At 44.4% G+C, this 18,905-nt stretch overlaps 1 protein-coding gene across 1 annotated transcript in view; it reads right to left on the bottom strand.

The window, feature by feature from the left end:
• Positions 1-17,845, bottom strand: part of hmcn2 (hemicentin 2) — a 49,612-nt gene extending 31,767 nt beyond the window's left edge. Inside the window, exons 1-22 of the mRNA XM_034117915.1 lie at positions 17,587-17,845; positions 15,914-15,984; positions 15,266-15,424; positions 14,657-14,779; positions 11,143-11,314; positions 10,932-11,038; positions 10,732-10,852; positions 10,375-10,638; positions 10,120-10,264; positions 9,586-9,707; positions 9,088-9,360; positions 8,535-8,676; positions 8,112-8,239; positions 7,240-7,353; positions 6,990-7,148; positions 6,707-6,901; positions 5,620-5,715; positions 5,328-5,455; positions 5,099-5,243; positions 3,948-4,060; positions 2,082-2,241; positions 1,412-1,571 (exon numbers count right to left, since the gene is read on the bottom strand). Of these exons, the coding sequence (XP_033973806.1) occupies positions 1,412-1,571; positions 2,082-2,241; positions 3,948-4,060; positions 5,099-5,243; positions 5,328-5,455; positions 5,620-5,715; positions 6,707-6,901; positions 6,990-7,148; positions 7,240-7,353; positions 8,112-8,239; positions 8,535-8,676; positions 9,088-9,360; positions 9,586-9,707; positions 10,120-10,264; positions 10,375-10,638; positions 10,732-10,852; positions 10,932-11,038; positions 11,143-11,314; positions 14,657-14,779; positions 15,266-15,424; positions 15,914-15,984; positions 17,587-17,845 (3,356 nt within the window). The remainder of the gene's footprint in view (positions 1-1,411; positions 1,572-2,081; positions 2,242-3,947; positions 4,061-5,098; positions 5,244-5,327; positions 5,456-5,619; positions 5,716-6,706; positions 6,902-6,989; positions 7,149-7,239; positions 7,354-8,111; positions 8,240-8,534; positions 8,677-9,087; positions 9,361-9,585; positions 9,708-10,119; positions 10,265-10,374; positions 10,639-10,731; positions 10,853-10,931; positions 11,039-11,142; positions 11,315-14,656; positions 14,780-15,265; positions 15,425-15,913; positions 15,985-17,586) is intronic.
• Between the last annotated feature and the right edge of the window lie 1,060 nt (positions 17,846-18,905).

The following is an 18,905-nucleotide window of genomic DNA, read 5'->3' as shown; positions in this document are numbered from 1 at the left end:
TTCTCAGTTTATTTTGTATTTATATTTGTTTTCAGCTCATGAGCAATGTGGGCTAGCGATGCTATCGAGCCAGCCAGCCATGCCAGCCACGAGATCGAGCGAGCGAGCGAGCGGCGAGCGAGCGAGGCGAGCGAGCGAGCGAGAGCGAGCGAGCGAGCGAGCGAGCGAGGCGTAGCGAGCGAGCGAGCGGAGCGAGCGAGCGAGCGAGCGAGCGAGCGAGCGAGCGAGCGAGCGAGGAGCGAGCGAGCGAGCGAGCGAGCGAGCGAGCGAGCGAGCGAGCGAGCCGAGCGAGCGACGAGAGCGAGCGAGCGAGCGAGCGAGGCGAGCGAGCTGAGCGAGCGAGTCGCGAGGCAGCTAGCTAGCGAGCGATCGTAGCGATCGAGCGAGCGAGCGAGCTGAGCGATCGAGCGAGCGAGCGATCGAGCGAGCGAGCGAGCTAGCGAGTCGAGCGAGCGAGCTAGCTATCTATCGTATCGATTCTATCTATCTAGCGATCGATCTATCTATCGATCTATCTATCTATCTATCTATCTATCTATCTATCTATCTATCTATCTATCTATCTATCTATCTATCTATCTATCTATCTATCTATCTATCCATCTATCTAACAGCCTGTTATATGGCTATGTCAGAAAGTTTTCCGCCACTGATTTAAGTTTTTCCAACAATCTGCCCCCTGGACATTTCCTCTGACCCCACAGAGTGTATGTGGAGGGAATGAATCTCCCTCTTTCACAGCATGCTTGTTTCCGCAGGTCCTGCATATGCAAAGCACGGGCGTGGGGGTTGTTCACAGCGGTGTGTTATTCTCATCAGACAAGACCAGTAAAGAGTCAGCATGTTGTTTTACTGCCGAAGCACCCCAGGGAATCCGAACATCAGGCAGACAGGGCTTGTATCTCTTCCTGTGTCAGTTCGTTTTCCTCCCCTCTTCCTGGCACCCCCCCCACTCCACCCCCACCTATTCCTTCTCCCTGGCCCCACACAAGTCTTACTGTAACTGAGTCACCGCAGCTTTCAACCCACTCTCTGTCATTCTTCTATCTATCCCAAAAACCAGTCGGTGTGGTGTCTGGCGCAGGGAGTCTGTCTGTCATCTCTCTGTTTCCCCCAGTCAACCAGCCTGTCTGCACCCAGGGTGACCACACACGAGAGCCGGGAGTCAGCGGATCATGTGGGACCAGATGTTCCTCCTCAGCAGACGAGTGAATCCTTAACACAGCCCTCTGTGCAGTCTCTTCCAAAAGTTATCATTAAATACAGAACATTAGCTGCAGCTTTGAATGGCTTTAAAGGCTGAGTCAGATGTTAGCTAGGTCAGAGGTAAGGTATGGTGACAAGCTGTGTTACGTGATGTTTCACTAATTTCACAGCATCATTCCCAGAGTGAGGTAACACTTCCTCTTACCCAGCTGTGACGGGGGGGATGGGATGCCCATTTCTGCTCCATGTGATGAGTGGAGAGGGGCTACCCTGGGCTTCACAGGGGAGAACCACCTCTGCCCCCACCTCTGCAGCCATCTTCACAAGGTCGTCATGGCCACTTACACCCACTATTTTAGGCATGGCTGGAAAAGAGGGAAAAAAGTTGTCAGAATACCAAAAGGAAAACAATTCTCACACAGGGATCGGGTGTTACAGGACTTTTTTGTGGATATTGAATAAGATTGTGGAAGTTGTGGTGAATTAAAAATAGTGAATATCCTTATGAGTGACTTGAAAAAACATGTTTACCTCACTATCGTGACAAGTGAAATATTGAGTCTGATTTAAAAAAGTTAATCCTTTATTAGTATAAGGGAACTAATGATGCATAGTTACCTTTTTTTAAGATGATCTGTTTTTCACTAAAAAGGATGTTCACTGAAAAAATCTGTGTCCTATCTTTATGGAATATTTTTACGTTTATAGAGATAATATTGTGAACCACATTTATTTGGCCAGGATAATATTGAGGAAATGTTCATACCGCCCCATGCCTACAGGAAAACATCATGCAGTCTAGACAGAGAAGGCCCTTTGTTATATTAAATACTGCTGTGTTTTGGTGACTGTGGTGGGACATGTGTTTGCCTTACAGTTGACACTGAGCTGGATCTCTCGGCTAGTGTAGCCCACAGGACTGGTGGCGGTGCAGATGTAGATGCCTGCGTCCTCAGGGCTGGGGTGAAGGATTTGGAGGTATCCATCAGGGTCCGACTGAAGAGAGGAGCGGCCCCTTGGCAGAGACTGCCGGCCCTGGAGAAACAGCAGGCATAAGACCAGACAGAATATACTGCAGATAAAAGCTGTCCTCACAACAGCGCAGGGACACAGAGCTCACTTTAAGGTTTACAGACAAACCTTTGATGTCTAATGTAATTACAGAGCACCCCTTTAACTCACCCTCTATCCCTAATACACGCATACAAGAACGCAGCCTGCTGCACACGCTCTTGCTTTGAACATGAAATTGCTTTTACAGATTCACTTTTATCTGACAAGAAGAGAAATTTACTCCACTCTAGAGCCCTCCTCTGAAGATGTTTTGGAGACAGCTAGGAACAAAAATCAGGTTCAGTTCAACAACAAGCATGTTGACCTCAGTAGAACTATGTAATGGTGTTTTGTGTTTACTCTTGCATGCTTTCTGTCTGTTATTTGTTTCTTTATGGGACATCAGGGGTCTTAATGTTTGCGGTCATCTGTCTGTTATGGACCATTTAGTATAAAATGTGGGTGCAATATACCACTGATACACTTAAATGTCGCTATATTATGTTTTTTGATACTGTATGATTTTCAAAAACGAAAAAAACTACAGATTATTAGGTAAGAGTCTGCATGCAAAGGTGTATGGCAGACAGTCTCTTAGATGCACAAAGATGTTACAAGGAACGTGCATTTGCAGATCCAACTGTTCTGATTGCATAAAAAACCTTTTTAAACTCAGATTTTTTGACAGTTTCCCTAAAATTAGATCTTGTTTTTGAGATCTCAATCCATATCGCTTTGTTTACAGAATCACAATATATTAAATCATAACCCTGCTTCATGATCTTGGTCTTTTTCCAAAACACAGCACTAGTAGAAATGCTCTGAGATGTGCCTCGGAGTCGGTGATCATAATGTTAGTCAGTCACAGGCAACAGAGCGGTGGTGTCGTCTGTATGACACATGTAGTGATAATGTTTTATGATCAGGTTAATTCTTTGGCATTCTGGGTAAGCATGTGGGCTCTGCAACGATACGCCTGGTTGCATATAACCTTTGAGGTTTTCTCCTCATAATACGATTCTTTTTTTAACCGACTGCTGGAGGAAAGGTTTTAAATAGATTCCTGTGGTATAATAAAATCCTGAGTTATTTTTCGCAGTCAAGGAGCAATATGGTAAAGTTGCCATGGTTACATCCTCCCTGGTCAGGTTAATCAAATCTTGATTGCAATGCAAACTGTTATTGTTGATGGCATATTCAGAGTGTTTCCACAAATCAGAGAAAAATAACCCCAGAGGTAGATACTGTGTTGTAATATTATTATGCCAATTATAAATAACTCATTAGAGCCTAAACATGGTTTAAATTCAAGTAGTTCATCTAAAGAGAAAGCATTATATCATAAGGATATGACTGTTATTGTTACCACTATCATTGTTCTAGTGCTGATTACATTAATAACCTACTGATGACTTTGTCCCAACACTTTTTAAAAATGAAAATCCCATCACCGTTGCACAACTGGATATTGATGTTATGTTTGATTGTTACATGATTGATATAGCTATTACTTTAAACATTATTTATTAATGATGATTCATTTTAAGACGACCTAATGCCAAATTTTCTTCTCACTAGATAATGTTTTGGGAATAAGAAGTAGCCAATTAGTCATTCATAGGTTTATGGGATGCAGACAAATTGATCATTAAGAAAGGCAGATCTTGACAGTGAGTGTGACATCATACCTTGGACCAGACAATATTTGGCTTGGGAAATCCACTGGCCTCGCATGATAGTGTGATGGCGACGCCCTCGTTGGCTATGTAGTGGTATGGACCAGCGTTAATCTCAGGGGGAACTGTGGAAGAAGTAGGTCACAAAACACAGCTGTCTCACTAGCCGGGAAGAATCGGGTCCTTGGCATTATCACTGGCCTTTGCCAACCAGCAGTGTCAGCACTCGAGGCATTTCTTCATTACAAACCGATGATGAACAGTAATCTAGCCTGTCTGTCATTATGCGCCTATGAACAAAATTACCCTTTCATCATGGCATGCAATAAATGAACCCTCTCACTATGAGGACAGCAGGTGGTAAAGTCAGCTATATTATGATGTTTTCCACGCTGGGGGGTGCAAGTGGAGCCTCCGAAACTGTGGCGCGCTTACACTGTAGGTGTTCCAGCGTCCATTCCCGCGTCCATGCCTGCCAGTTTCTCTAGCATTGAGAAACTTGTACAGGAATGGGCATTTAGCTTAGCTTATCATAGATAATGAAAGCAGAGGGCCTGCTTAGGTCTGAAACCAAAAACAAGACTACAAATCTACAGCTAGCAGCTCTGTTCAGCTTCATTGAGGCAAATCAGTGCCTTTTAGCTAGATGTTAACCAATGCTCCAGCATGCTGTCATCACAATCTGAATGTTTTTAGCAAGGATAACGGTTACGTTGCTAACCATTTTGGTTAAGCGTGTTAGCATGCTTATATTTACTAATACGCAATAGATAAACAAAGTAGGAGTTGAGTCTAATTGTATTAGATTTGGGTAAATTATCATATTTGATTGACATTTCAAATCCAACTAATAGAAGCTTTAAATCTGACTAATATACTCATGCCTCATTTGTTCAATGGGTATGCAAACTTAAATCTAAAAACAACAATTTGTGGTTTCACAGGGGGTTATGTACTGGAACAATTTATTGGCAGGTCTTTTACTTCCTGTAGTTACCTTTGAACAGAGCCTGGGCAGCCATATCTTTCCGCCTCCAGTCTTAAAGATAATTAATGATCTGCTGTCTCTAGCTTCAATCTTGGGTAAGGTATTGATCTAATCTAAATGTTGGCAAGAAAGCCAATTCAAAATGCATAGCAATTTCTTTAATGTGGGCTCTTACTCTGGACCTCCAGACTGACTGTGATGTTCATGGACCCTGCTACATTCACCGCAGTGCAGACATATGTCCCAGCATCCTCTGGGGCAGCTCTTTCAATGTACAAACTGCCATCACTCCTCAGAAACATTTGCCCAGTCAGTTGAACCTGTGCAGGGGGAAAATGACTACTGTCACACAGAAACAGATTGTCTTCATGAATTTTAGCCTATTTGAAAGAAGTCTGTCTTACAGGTTTGCCATTGTGGGACCAGTGTCTTTCTGGAAGAGGTATTCCATCCAACAGCATGCAAGGAATACTCAGGGATTGGCCGATGCCGGTAGTGATGATAGGAGCACCGTGTGCCAAGAGAGGGGGCTCTGCAGAAGAAGGAAGTGTAAGGTCAAAAATACTTTAGAAGAGCAGGAAACTGGCAAAGTATTTTAAGGCCACGATCAGTTATGCTGTTGCTACCATTGTCTATTGTGCCATTGTGGCAGTGCTGATAGATAAGAGAGCTTAGATAATCGAGTTGGAAGCTTACCCAGTCCAGTGACTCCAACTCTGGCCTCAGTTTTAATGGTTCCAAACTGATTCTTGGCCTCGCAGATGTACAACCCTTCATCATCCAGCCAGACGCCTGTAGTTGAACACACAGTAAAGCAGCGCTGAGCAAACTTAAATCAGTATATTGAGAAACACAGCACAATCTACATATCAGAGATAAGCAGCATCTCTACACCTGCTGAGAGAAAACGATTTATCGATACAAAATAAGTCTATGTTAATAGCAGTTAAGTCCTCTAGTCAATAACAAGTGGTATTATCCGACTGTGATGTAATTAGGAGTTTAAAAATAGAAAATAACAGGATTAATGGGTTTGCCTCAGCTGCCAGACTGCTGACACAAATTGCATTCAGCAAAATTCTCTGGAGATCACATGTTGGAACATCAACGTGATTCACTTCTTGTGTTTGACTTTGGATAGTCAGGCCGATGTTCAAACAGGAAATGACAAGACATAAAGTATTCAAGTAAAAAGTGAGGAGAAGAATGGCAATGTACGGTGAAGGCAGGTAAAAAAAAAGCCATCTGCAAGAGATTGAGATAGAAGGTCAGATGGCACCCACAAATGGAAACAGTGACAGAAGCAGGACATGCTTCTCTCCAAAGTAATACTACGCACGCTATAAACATTTAGGATTACAAAGGATCACCTTCAGTGGCCAAGATTAGTCATATTGCAAGCTAAAACGCCTCCAGGGATCACAAGTGAAATGTTCCCTTGCCCTGAAGGCAACACATTCTCACATACTTGGACAAGAGGACAGCTTCTCTTTAATAACAGTGTTAAAGTGGTGGGGCACTTTTTAAGGTAAAATCTTTCACAGACCAGAAGAAGCACATTTTAGTAGGATGGATAACTACTGTTTTTAAAGCCATACTGTAACTTTACCGATGGCAATGAAATCCTGTCGCCCTCCTCTCTAGAGAAAAGCTGGATTTAATATGAAATGCTGGACCTCTTCTATATATAATCACACAGTCATGCCAGTCAGTGCAGGGCCACCATGATGCTGCACTGTAGACCAAAGCTCTTTGCTGCGAAAGTGTTTCATGAATAACTCACTCTGGATTAGAAGATGTCCGCTCTCCAGCTGCATGCTTCTACTGTTGCTGTCTGCCCTTGTGAGAATCTGTCTGCCATCCTCTCTGCGCCAGGTCACCGATGGCTGCGGGGACCCTCGGACAGTGCAGGGGAGGGTGATGTTCTCCCCTACGCTAGCTGTCACATCAATTGGTGCCTCCGAGAACAATGGGCCCACTGTGGTGGAGGGAATAGTGATTTTTACTTTGTATACATTTTTGGGAGAAAAATAAGCTTTATGCAGGAAACCAAAGTGTGAACTCACCTCCAACCTCCAGAATGACTGTGCCAGCGGTGGTGCCGGCAGAGCTGCTAGCCACACAGCTGTACTGACCCCCGTCGACCTCCTGCACCCCTCGAATGTGCAAGGTGCCACGGTGTACATCCTGCTCAACAAAAAGCGCGGAGCCCACCTCAAGCTCACCTGGAAAGACACAGAAAAACAAGCCCATTCGTCTCTTACTTGATATTTTCTCAGGTGTTTAATGCGAACACTGTTTTTGACCTTAACTTACCTTTGAACCAGTGGACCAGAGGAGGGGGGACGCCTGTTGCCTGACACTCCAGAGTCGCGTCGCCTCCGACAGATACAATCACAACCTGCTGGGCCACTGTTATTCGAGGCACCTCTGGAGGAAAGAAAATAAAGATTAAGAAGCAGTTTCATTGTGCATTCGTGAAGCTTTTTATAGAAATGTATAGAATTTTACCTGATTGGAAAATAATATCGAAGCAATTTAGTGTGAAGAAAAATGTTGGCCTGAATAAGTAAAGGCTGCTGTAACTGACCTGAGGTAAATATAAAAACTGAGCTCACATTTTGCACAATTTATTTGCCAACAGAGCAAGATACATGTTTTTGGAAAAAGTCAGACAGCCGAGCTGAAGAATGAAATGATCTATCTCACAAATCTCTTGCTGCCTTAACAGATCAAGGTTGTTAAAAATGTGAATGTATGTATGTCAAGGTAAGTGTGTATAACACCAGCACGCCCTAGGAAGAGGCTGCCATAGTCTATCAGGGTTGAGGTTTCTGTCAACTACTAACTGACAGGCCACGGCTGAAACTTCAGGCATTCAACTGTCAGCGCTCACAAAACAAGAAGAGAAATATGCTACTGTGTGAGACAGAGCAGCATGTGGCCACATCGCTCGTGCTCAACTGGTATATCACTCACAGATGTATTCAAAACAAATGCTGTTGAAGAATAGATGCAACACAGATAAAGAAAACATTTACTTATGTGAAGTCTGAAAAATAATGTTATCAGAAATTATTATTCAGAACAGAAACAAAAAATGATGAAAAATGGTAAAAAGATAAATTCCAGGAACAGCATGACTTCACATTGGCACCCTTAACATTGGAAGTGATATATTGACTTGCCTGCAAAAGTAAGAGACACAGTCTGAGAGGCAGTCCCAGCCTCATTGGTTGCTAAACATGTGTAGTTCCCAGCATCCTCTGGGAGCGCCCCTCTGATGGTCAGGACTCCATGTTTGGTTAGGCTCAACCTGTATCACACAATCCACAGAAGACATGTTTGTTGACTCTTCATGATTACATGTGCAGATGTAAAACTGCAATTCATCTCTAACCCTTCCTGCTATTCTTGGATATCATGAGAGATTTTTTTCTTTGAATATGTATTTTACACAGGCATATAAAGTTGTGGTTTGGAAATATATTTCACATAAGAACCGAAAGTTAAGCTACACGATGTGGCAATCAGGCATGTAGTTTAAGTGGAATGTAATGACTCCGAACCCTGTGTGCCGGAGGTGTTGAGTGGGCTGAGAGTTCCCTTACCTCGGCCGATTAGTAAGAAACATGTTTCCATGGCTCCAGAAGAGCTGGGGAGGGGGGGAGCCGGACGCCGAGCAGACGAGGCGGATCTCGTCCCCTTGGGAGAAAGCCCGGCCCTGGGGGTGAACTTCCACAGAAGGAGCCTCTACGAATGGAGTCAAACAGAGTCAAAATGCTGACAGTGAGTCATGGCCTTCACCGCGGCATGAGGTCATTCACAACTTCCCGATGGCAAGTTTCACAACAGTAAACTCCTGATGGTGGGCTTCAATTCAATTACCAGCACTTAACCATGTCTGACATCATTGTTACACAAGTTTCACATTTACTCGCTATTTTTGAATTCATTACAAACATCTGTGCGAATGCCAACTCTTTTCAACATGCATCAATTCTGGCTGATGAGGAACATTTTCTGACGAGAAAGTGGCTCACTCTGACTGCGAGGAGGCTAAGCCTATAATGGAAAACAGATGACGGGGCCTCAGGAACCAAGAGGCCCCCAGTGTGTTAAGTGTTTAAGCAGATGACCTGCAGGGTATCGTTCCTGCCGTACCTGGGACATGAAGCCATGCCGTGATTTTGTTCTCTCCGTGAGTGTTGGTGGCCACACAGTGATACTCCCCAGCATCCTGAGTCCGCACCCCGCTGATCTGCAGGGACGAGTCGGACAGCAGCCTAACCCTCCCTACGCGGGCTCGGATGGCACGACCCGCTCTGTACCAGGTCAAGTTGTGGCGCATGGATCCTTCCACCTGGCAGGACAGCACAGCCACGCCTCCCACAGAGGAAGTAACATTTACTGCCGACTTGAGGACGGGAGGAGGATCTGTTTTAGTGGAAACACAACCAAAACATCAAACAAACAGAGCAAAAATAGTTTACTCTTTCAAAAAGATGTTTGTACTGGCATGCTTTGTATCATGTTGATGTTTAAGCCATAAGTCTAAGATAACAAATGGCTGGAACTCATTTCAAAGCTTTGCTGTGACTGTGATGCATGCAGGCAAGACGACTGAGGATGTGTGTGTTGTTGTTTGTGTGTGTGTCGTACCTCGAACGGTCAACTGTGTTAAGGCCCGTCCCTGTCCTGCGCTGCTCTGCGCTATGCACTCATACAGGCCTTCATCCTCAGCAGATGCATGGCCGATCTCCCAAGATGCAATGGCAGAATTCCTGATACAAAGACATGCTTGGTTTGATAAATGGAGAATGACAATAGCAGCCTGAGCCCATTTTACACATTCAATTAGTCTATCTGGCACACACACACTGGGAATAGTTTTCACCACAAGTCAGCCTCTCTTCATGAATTTAACTCAAAGCAGAGGGTGAATGAGAATAGACGCTTTGTACATTTTTCAAGATGACACAATCGAATATGTAATGTTCACAAAACTGATGAAAGATTTCCTGCAAATAAAAATCAAACAGCCAATTAGCACTAATGCTTAACAGACATGCCCTCTGGTTAGAGTAGTGAGTGACCTAATTACACTTTTTTTACAGCAGGTAATGGGCAAATTAAGCTTTAGCATCTGAATCAGGAAGGAAAGTCAAATGTTACAGAGCGCTGATCGAGACTCACTGAAAGAACTTCTCGTCGCCCAGTGTGATCCCACTTCTGGTGAATCGCAGCCTGTAGGGAACGTCACTCTCCACCGAACATCCAATCACAACAGGCTGCATGTAGAAGCCCTTCACCACGTCAGGCATGCTCACTGCTGGGGGATCTACACAAGGGAGGAAACCAGGATCAAAGGTCACCAGAGAGATTGATGAGGTGTGAGAGACACCGGAGTGGCTTTGGTGAGATGTTTCTTCAGGGAGGGGGCTGTCTTGCCTGGAACAATGTTGGTGTAGGAGACACTGGACAGCCTCTGGAAGCGGTAGCCCTCTTCATCTTTGCCCGTCCCCTTGAGGAAGAAGCTCTGGGAGGGGGTGCGGAACTCCGGGAGGTGCCATAGTCCTTGTTGACCGAGGTCGGAGGGCAGAGGCACGGGGATGGTGCGTAAGGAGCGGCCTGAGCCTGACACCAGCTCCACATGGTTGAGTTGACCTGGAGGCTTCAGGCCTGTACACTTCAGCAAAACATGGGCTGGAAGTCCTGGGAGACAAAGAAAGGTCGTCATGAAGTCATCTCCTGCAAGTGTTCTCAGTCAAATAAAACTCAAGCAGCTAACAGAAACATATCCGACACCTTTTATTGGCCTCTCTCTGGTTTGGTTGAACTCTGAAACGGGTACACTGGAAAAGCCGGCCCTGAAGTCTAGATTGCTGACCCCTGTGACCCTCAGAGTATGGCGCCCACTGCAGCTCACCTTTTTAGGAAATAAATGTTATTCGCCAAATGTCATAAAGAAATCAGAGTAAACATATTCATAGATTATTCAGAAGTACCTTCAGTTTCCACGCCCCAGGTCTGGGAAACTTCAGGTTGACTACCCGAGCGGAGTTAGGGATGTTCAGCAGCTCTTTCAGGCCCTGTGCTTCACCAACTACTCGACCTAGAACACAAAAACAGCAACTTTTCAAAGTCCTACCTTGTTTTGGGTGCAATGTGAATAATGTTTATTAAGATGGCAGGAAAGAAAATGAACATGTGGTCTACCATAGGGGTCGCTGAGCTCGATCTGTGGTGCTGGTCCACTGAGTGACACGGTGACCTCGCGAAGACTGGGGTCAAAGGGCACTTCCCACTTGTTCTCCTGCGCACTGTCATGGTTGGACGACAGCAGGTGGACCTTCATGGAATGAATTGTCTCCTCTACCCACTTTAAAACCTGGCAGGAGGAAAAAACAGAGACAGCATGTCATGATGGAGGAAAGACATTGGTTGGTGGATGAGCCTGGGATCCGTCAAACTGTCATGAATCCCCTCTCAACATACAGACAGGATGAAGACAGGAAGGACACGATTGTAGACCTCCCCCCCCCCTTCCACCAATCCCTTCCCTGCTCTTTGTCTTCGGACCATTTTTCATCGCAAAAGTATTCCTCATAGGGATTTTTTTCCTAAACAAAGGGAAAGTGAAACAGCTCAACTGTCAGACTGATAACATGCAGTTTTCTGCACTCTCAAGCATGTATTCCCAGAGGAGCGTCTGTCAGGCAGCAGCCCCCCTCCTGCAGCACAGCGAGGCTTGTTCTGCAAAATAGAAAGCAGTGGTGCCTTTGTTGTAGAAATACACTCAAACTATATATTCTACAGTATCAGCCTTACTAATGTGCAGGTTCATTATGGACAGAAACATCTGGCTGTTTCTCATCTTTCTGTTGAATCAGTTAAGCTAAGGGAGCAGGAGGAGGTCAGACATACACACATTAGGATTGCCGAAGGCTAACTCTTTAAATGAGTCATTATAGCACTCAGGGCAAAGATTGTCCAAAGTCTGAAATAATGGTGGACAGTTTGATTATATTTAAGTGCAAAACAATCATATGATACAGACTATAATGGCCCTCAGAGAGGCTTTCCAGAGAATGATCTGACATTATAGAATAGCAGTTTTGACAGCTGCTTGACCTTCTAGCTGTAATCATTATCATGAGTAAGAATACAGTTTCCCTTTCCCGTAGCAGAAAAACCCCACAGATATCTCACAGAGTCTTATTTCAGTGGCCACAATGGACCAAATGTCTTTCATCTTCCAAATACTTAGCAAGCAACTGCTGTCTAGTATTTGTGTTGACCTCATATGAAGAGGTATTATGGCTGAGCTGCGTGTGTAATGCAACAAACTGAAAACATTTCTTCAGCGGGCCCTTGGAGACGGACCCAACAGAAACACATTTGACTGTAGACGTTTATCAAAAAACAAGCAAAAACTGAAACAAGGAAAGCCTTTGATAATTTAATCAGGCCTCCGCTTTGTCTATCGGGTCCACTGGGTGCTGACAGCAGCTGGTTCCTCTCGCCGTCTTACAACTAGAAACAGCTGTAACGTCTGCCACATGTGCAGCCATCACCAGCAGAGCAGGAAGCTGTGAAGAAGTGACCTACATCTGCCCCAGGATACTGTCTATTTCTTATGCAAGAGAGCAGAGAGGAGTGGGCATTACTCAGTCCTAAGATAAAAGGAATTGGAGTGCAGAGATGGGACCACTCTCTTTCCGGGGCCGTGGTAGGTCTGCAGGAGCACGCTGAGTTCTGCAGCCACTCCTTGTCTCAACCACTGGGAATGCAGAGGATCTTAAGTCCTGTGAAACCTCATCTGGCGTGTCTCAGTTGAGCGGGCTTACGGCGCTGTTACAGGAAGAACCCCCCTCTGCTATTCATAGAAGCATGACAGATGGGCCAGAGAAGAAGGGTGAGCTCGGGCTGGGGTGATGCTGTATTCCGCTCTCTAGTCCAGGTGCATTACCTGCTAATGAAAAAACGTTGCCATGCAGTGGTTAAGCACAGCAGCTTGACTCCAGATCTCCCAATGAGGAGGGGTCAGCTTAGTCCTTACCAAGGCTTAAACCTTACAGCTGCGGACATTTGCAGGAAGATGTCCCGCTACAAATCAAGGTTATTAGAGCGAATCAGTCCCAGATGGACCCTTCGTTCTTTTCACAGTGGGAGATTCGACACACCTGCCGATGCTTTGCCTGTCACAAGTGACCTGTGCTTCAGAGAGGCTGCTACACCATAAATGGTGCCTTTGTTCAGCGCACTCAGGAAGACAAGGATAAATGTTACCTGGGTTTCATTTTATGTCTGAGAACCACTGCAGGTCCCTTAACTAAACCCACTGCTTCCACGTAATGAGAAAACCATAAGAGCAATGTAATAAAATACTCCTCAAGGCACTTGAGTTAAGTGTCTGTGTAGCTTGCCAGGTAGAAACATGCAAAACACCACATCTTCATTTCAAGCTTATTAAAAGCCCTGTTTCTGTGGGCAAGCAGGCATTATCTGGAAGCTAAAACATCACAGCCCTCATTTTCGATCAGCGCTTCAGGCTACTGATGACTAAGCATGGCATCATTGTCTTGAGGAGCACAGATCGTGGTCCAAGTTTGACATCACATTAACAGGGTGTCTTGTCCACACTCTTGTTAGCGGATCATCACGATGTTCAAAACATATAAAAAACAGCGTTGAGAGAGCGATAGCTAACAATGACTTGTTGTGTGAGGACTTGGAGCCAACTCCACTGGGCAGCTGTGTTGGAAGCAGGGAAGCCGTGACAGATCACATCCTGGGATTAGAAAGCAAAATAAGTAGTCTGTTTTCTCTCCACTCTTCCCCCGGAGATGACCATAAGATTTTGTATATTTTGATTTCAACCCACTTTATTAAACTGCCATTAAGAGGGAATATTTAGGTTAAAGTTGGAGTACTTCTGAGGTTTTTAAGGATTAAAGGATTTGCATTAATTTGGTAATAGCATGCCACCCAACTGCTATAATCACACAGGTTTGACATACAGTTTTTCAAGAAAAATGTGCTCATAAGTATGCACATGTTTACATGTAACAGGACATGTTAAAAGCTACTTGGGCACGGAGCTATGTGGGGTTTAGGTGTGAGGGCTGGAGTGAGTTTGACCTCCTATTCCCTTATACTGCAGCACACAAATCACATTCAAACACCCCTTAAACAGCTGGCAGGATTATGGAGTGATAATGAACCAAGCTGCCCCACACACAGACATTGTGTGTTTAGCTACATGTAAGCACACCTTGACAGGAAACAGACCCACGCACACACAAACACACACATCTGAGTTCAGAGGTTCAGTGGGCCACCAGTGTGCAGAGCGGCTGGCTCCAGCTCAGCACTGCCCAGCTATCTCCTGTGTTGACACGCAGGATACCAGTGTCTCTTCCAGAGGAAACTCTGGCTTCTTTTACGTCTGCCGGGGAAGGGAGCCCTGCTGTCTTTGGCTTCTCAGACAGGGCTTCTGTTACATATAAAAGAGTCACTCACTGTTATCATATGAACAGGAAGTCTAATATCGGCTTTGGAATCATTTGATTTCACTAAATAAATGCTTTTCTCTTGTTCCTGTGCCTCAAATACACATCTGAATATACAAATTCTACTTTATATTAGCAGAATTCTATATTAAATCATTTATTCTGTGTGAAAAGATTTTAATAAGGGTTTAGTGAGAATAAGTCTGTCATGCTCTCACCTCGTTGACCTGCTGCTTGTCCAGGTGAAATATTTGTCCAGAGGAAGTGGCAGCAATCTCCTCGTACGCCCTGTAGCCAGGCTGAGAGCGGTCCCCACAGTCCCCAGTCAACACAAATACCACCTGGGAACAAGAGGGGCGGGGGGGCAGGAAGAGTTAAGGGGATTACTACTGTTCAGTGTTTGCTTTACGCACTCGCTTTTCAGTGGCCTCCAAAGTGACGCTAATGCTCATTGTCATGCCTCACGTAGAGGCTGGGACTGGAGGAACTTTGAAGAGACTCTCCTCTGCTCAGCTGAGAGTCAGGGCTTTGTATTGGGATGTAGATCTTTCACAGCAGGCAACTGTATTCCCTTTTGTTATAGCGTGTGATGAATGCAGAGAAACTCAAAAGTCTGTGAGCAATGACTTCCCCCTACCAGCATCATCATGGGAAAGAAAACCAAATTAAATCCTTGCTTACATGTTTTCTGTACAGCTTTAATACACTGCAGCTGTATTAAAGGAAGAACCTCTGTCATACTGTGAGAAGAATGAATGTAAAATTGACTGATGCATGTACAGTATGTCTTGAACACCCTCACACCCCTGTCCACTTTGGGGCCGTACCTGTGACTGGCGGAGCTGCACCAGCTGCAGAACGTCTCTCTTCAGGCGGTAGTCTTTGGCTCTGGCGTCAGTGAACACGTAGATGAAGGATCCAGGCAGAGAAACCTCCAAGGCTTTCTTTATGGCTCCTATGCTCATCTCAGGACAGTCGCCCCCGCCCTAAGTGACAGAATTACAAATCAAATACTCCCAGAAGAAATAAAAGCTAAATATCATATTCTAAACTGCATTCATACTGATTTTACTGTTAACAACTCTGGAATAGCTCAGCTTTCAGAATCATGTCCATTTTAAAGGGTAAACAAATAATGGCAAATAATTAATTGAAACGTTCAAAATATAACAGTAATTTAAACACAAAGTGCTTTTTAAAATAAGACAATATGCTTTTTAGATATGAAAACATACATTTAGATACAAAATAAACACACAGCTCAACAAAATACACTCAGTCTAACCTGATAGATATATATTGTCAGATAATTAACTTTATGATTCCAGTCTTACTACGTTTTACCATCATGACATTTCCCACAGTAGCTGCTGTTTGGTAGACATTACATTAGCTCACTTTCGCTTGGATTAGTGTGGATGAATACATTAATCCCACTCCTATAGAATAATGATTTCATGTATTCTGGCTCCCACCTGGACAAACAGCTCTTGCAGATCCTGCTGGAACTTCTTTGGGTCCGTGGTTATGGAAACAGGGCCGATATCTGGGAGGACGGAAATGTATATCATAACAGAGACTTAGTGAACAAAATCCAAATGAAGTCAGCCTAATAAATCATGTTCTGGTTGCTACACAATAGCGTATGCCTAAATATATTTATCTCAAGCGAATAAGTACTTAACTTTTGTGAATTACTCTTCAAACAAAAACAGCTTAATCAGAACAAAGGATTTAGTTGTTCCTTCAGCAATTCTGCATCTTTGAGCAGAAAATAAGCCATCTTTAAAAGCCCAAATAAGCCACACTTATCAGGACCAGAGGGATGCCCTGTATCTTTTGTGCAAGACATGAATATTCAATCACAAACACCACACGGCACGTAGATTGCTGCACTGACAAAATTGCAATGTTCGGGCTTTGCTTAACACAAATCACTACAATCTGGCCAAATTTCGGATGACGATAATTTTCTGCAGCTGGAGTCAGCATTTCCTACTGTTCTTCAAGCAGCAGCAGCAGCAGCAGCAGACTCCAGTGTGATGGATAAGAACCTGTCAGGGCCTGGCGCTTTCTTGGATGCCTTGTGGGGCCAATTGCAGGAACAGTAAACATTAACCAATACACAGAGAACACATTGTTTTTGCTACAGAACACGGCTGGCTATAAACACATGCCTTTCATTATAGTTGCTTCAGAGAAGACCCTTATCAGGTAGGGTGGAGCTTCACGATTTCTGTGTGTCTGTGCTTGTTATTCTGACTGTCAAATAACATTTTCATGCCTCTCTGGGAGACTAATGATACTGAGTTTGCAGACATGTGTCAAGCGGATTACATTTCCTACTCATTCACAATCCATTTTGCAACAGCAAAGTCTTTCAAGTCCTTGTCTCCTTCTCATGAGTGACTGTAAAACACTGACAGCACTGTCACGCCTCTTTGTCAGCCACCGCTGCAATCTTGGAAGTTTACAAGGTCCCCAAGGGCAGGGCACATTAAACACAGACAACATGTGTGGTGTTAGTGTTGCAAACCATCCCCCCCTGACTGGCTAAACTTGGGGCTACGAGGGTTTTCCGGAGGCTTGGATGGAGGTGGGTTGGGTGGGGGTGAGTGGGGTAATTACACACAAGCAGACAGCATATGCTTCTCATCAGTGCTCAAACACCCTCCCCCATTAGAGCACTCTTATTTTCAAGCTGCAGCTTTCCCATAGGAGGACAGATGCCGGGGTGAAGAGATTTACCTGTCCCACACACTCCTCACTCTCACACACACATTTTCCTGATGTCTTGTATCAGTTTGAGTTTAATGTGCTGCTCTTTGTTCCAATTGTTCTACTGAGACAGATAAGGGCTACAACATGTGCAACAGGTTCTGAGCTGTGTTGCCGTTTGCTGTGATCTTTTCAAGCTAACCTAAACACATGACAGCTACAGATACATGTCATAATCAGTGGCAATGTAAACTACATGTTTAGTTTCACATTGCAAGTAGGCTACATGCAGAACAATCTGATCATTTTGGCTGATTTGTTAGAAGCTGTAGTAATTCATAATTATAATACACAAACATTCAAATTCAAGATGACACATTCATAATAAAATAGCTTTTGTGTAACTTTTTTTTGTTTGGTCAAAGAGTACCTGGGTCATGAAAGGGGACCAGCACAAAGTTTTTGATGGGTCTGGTCCTCCTGTTAAGGCTCCTTTCCAGGATCCGCGAGGCGCCTTCTATCACCTGTTTCAGATCGTCGTACATGGAGCCGGTAACATCGAACACAAAGGCCAGGGTCGAGGCACTGTCACCGGAACCATCATCCTCCTCAGCCCGAGGGACTGCCAGGAGCCTGTGCGCGCCGACACACAGCGCGAAGACTAGGCACTTTAATAAGACACCGGTCATGTTTATTTAGATTGACTGCATCTGTCTGCTGGAATGAGGCGAATCACATACAAATGTTAAAAGTTGAAGAAAGTTTTTTAAAGTTCAGATTTCAAAGCAATACAAAGTCTGGGAGCACTTCCAATCGGTAGAAAAATATATCTGGAACAATACGACTCAGCTGAAAGACATCAAAATCCAGAGTAAAATACTTCCACAGGAGTACATCGGTGCGTAAAGTTTGGAGGAGCGTGCGGACTGGCTCTGTGTTGGAGAGACCCTGGAGAGCTGGTGCTCTGACGCTTCAAACGGGGGCGGAGATGGGTATTAAAAGGTTCCCGAGACCCAACCTGATTTGTGTGTGTGTGTGTGTGTGTGTGTGTGTGTACCTCGACCCCACTGTGACTTCCAGGCTTTAACCCTATCCGACACCACACCCCCTCCTTCTATTCAATGTTCTCCGTAATCGAGGTGGGCCCCTAGAGACCCGTTTTTTTTAAACAGCTTTGCGCACATTACCAGCGGAGTTTGGAGCCTGTATTCTGGACATGCCGAGAACATTGTCTCAGTAACAGCCTCGTTATTATAAATAGCGTTCATTTATATCCCACCGACACCAATCTAATTTTATACATAGCACACGCTGAGAAATCTCCCCTTGACATATGAATGGGTAGAATAGCTCAGCGTGCCACTCAGAAATGACACTTTCCTTTTTTTATTGCATACATTAGCTGTTCTGGATTGAAACATGTTATTTATTATTAAATATCATAAGCACTTTATGTCTAGCTATGAAAGATATTTTCAAAAGGAGATCAGACCTCACAAAGGAAGCTATAGCTCTAGTCTTATAAATGTAAATAATTCAGTGTCCTCTTAAAAGTTGTAAGGACCCAGAGTATTTCTGAGACAAGAAGCTGATTGCTCTCTTCATTTAGTTACAGATGCTATTTTTAAAACTCCTATAAAATACAAAGTGAATGAAAGATGGACATAAAGCACAGAACAGCCTGTGATCAAAGCTCCGGACCCTCCTGACCTCCTCATCTTGATATATCTTAGCATCTGTCCCTGTTGA

This window comes from Trematomus bernacchii, unplaced genomic scaffold, assembly GCF_902827165.1.
Source record: "Trematomus bernacchii unplaced genomic scaffold, fTreBer1.1, whole genome shotgun sequence".
Taxonomy (NCBI): domain Eukaryota; kingdom Metazoa; phylum Chordata; class Actinopteri; order Perciformes; family Nototheniidae; genus Trematomus; species Trematomus bernacchii.
This window is presented reverse-complemented; position numbering and strand designations above follow the sequence as displayed.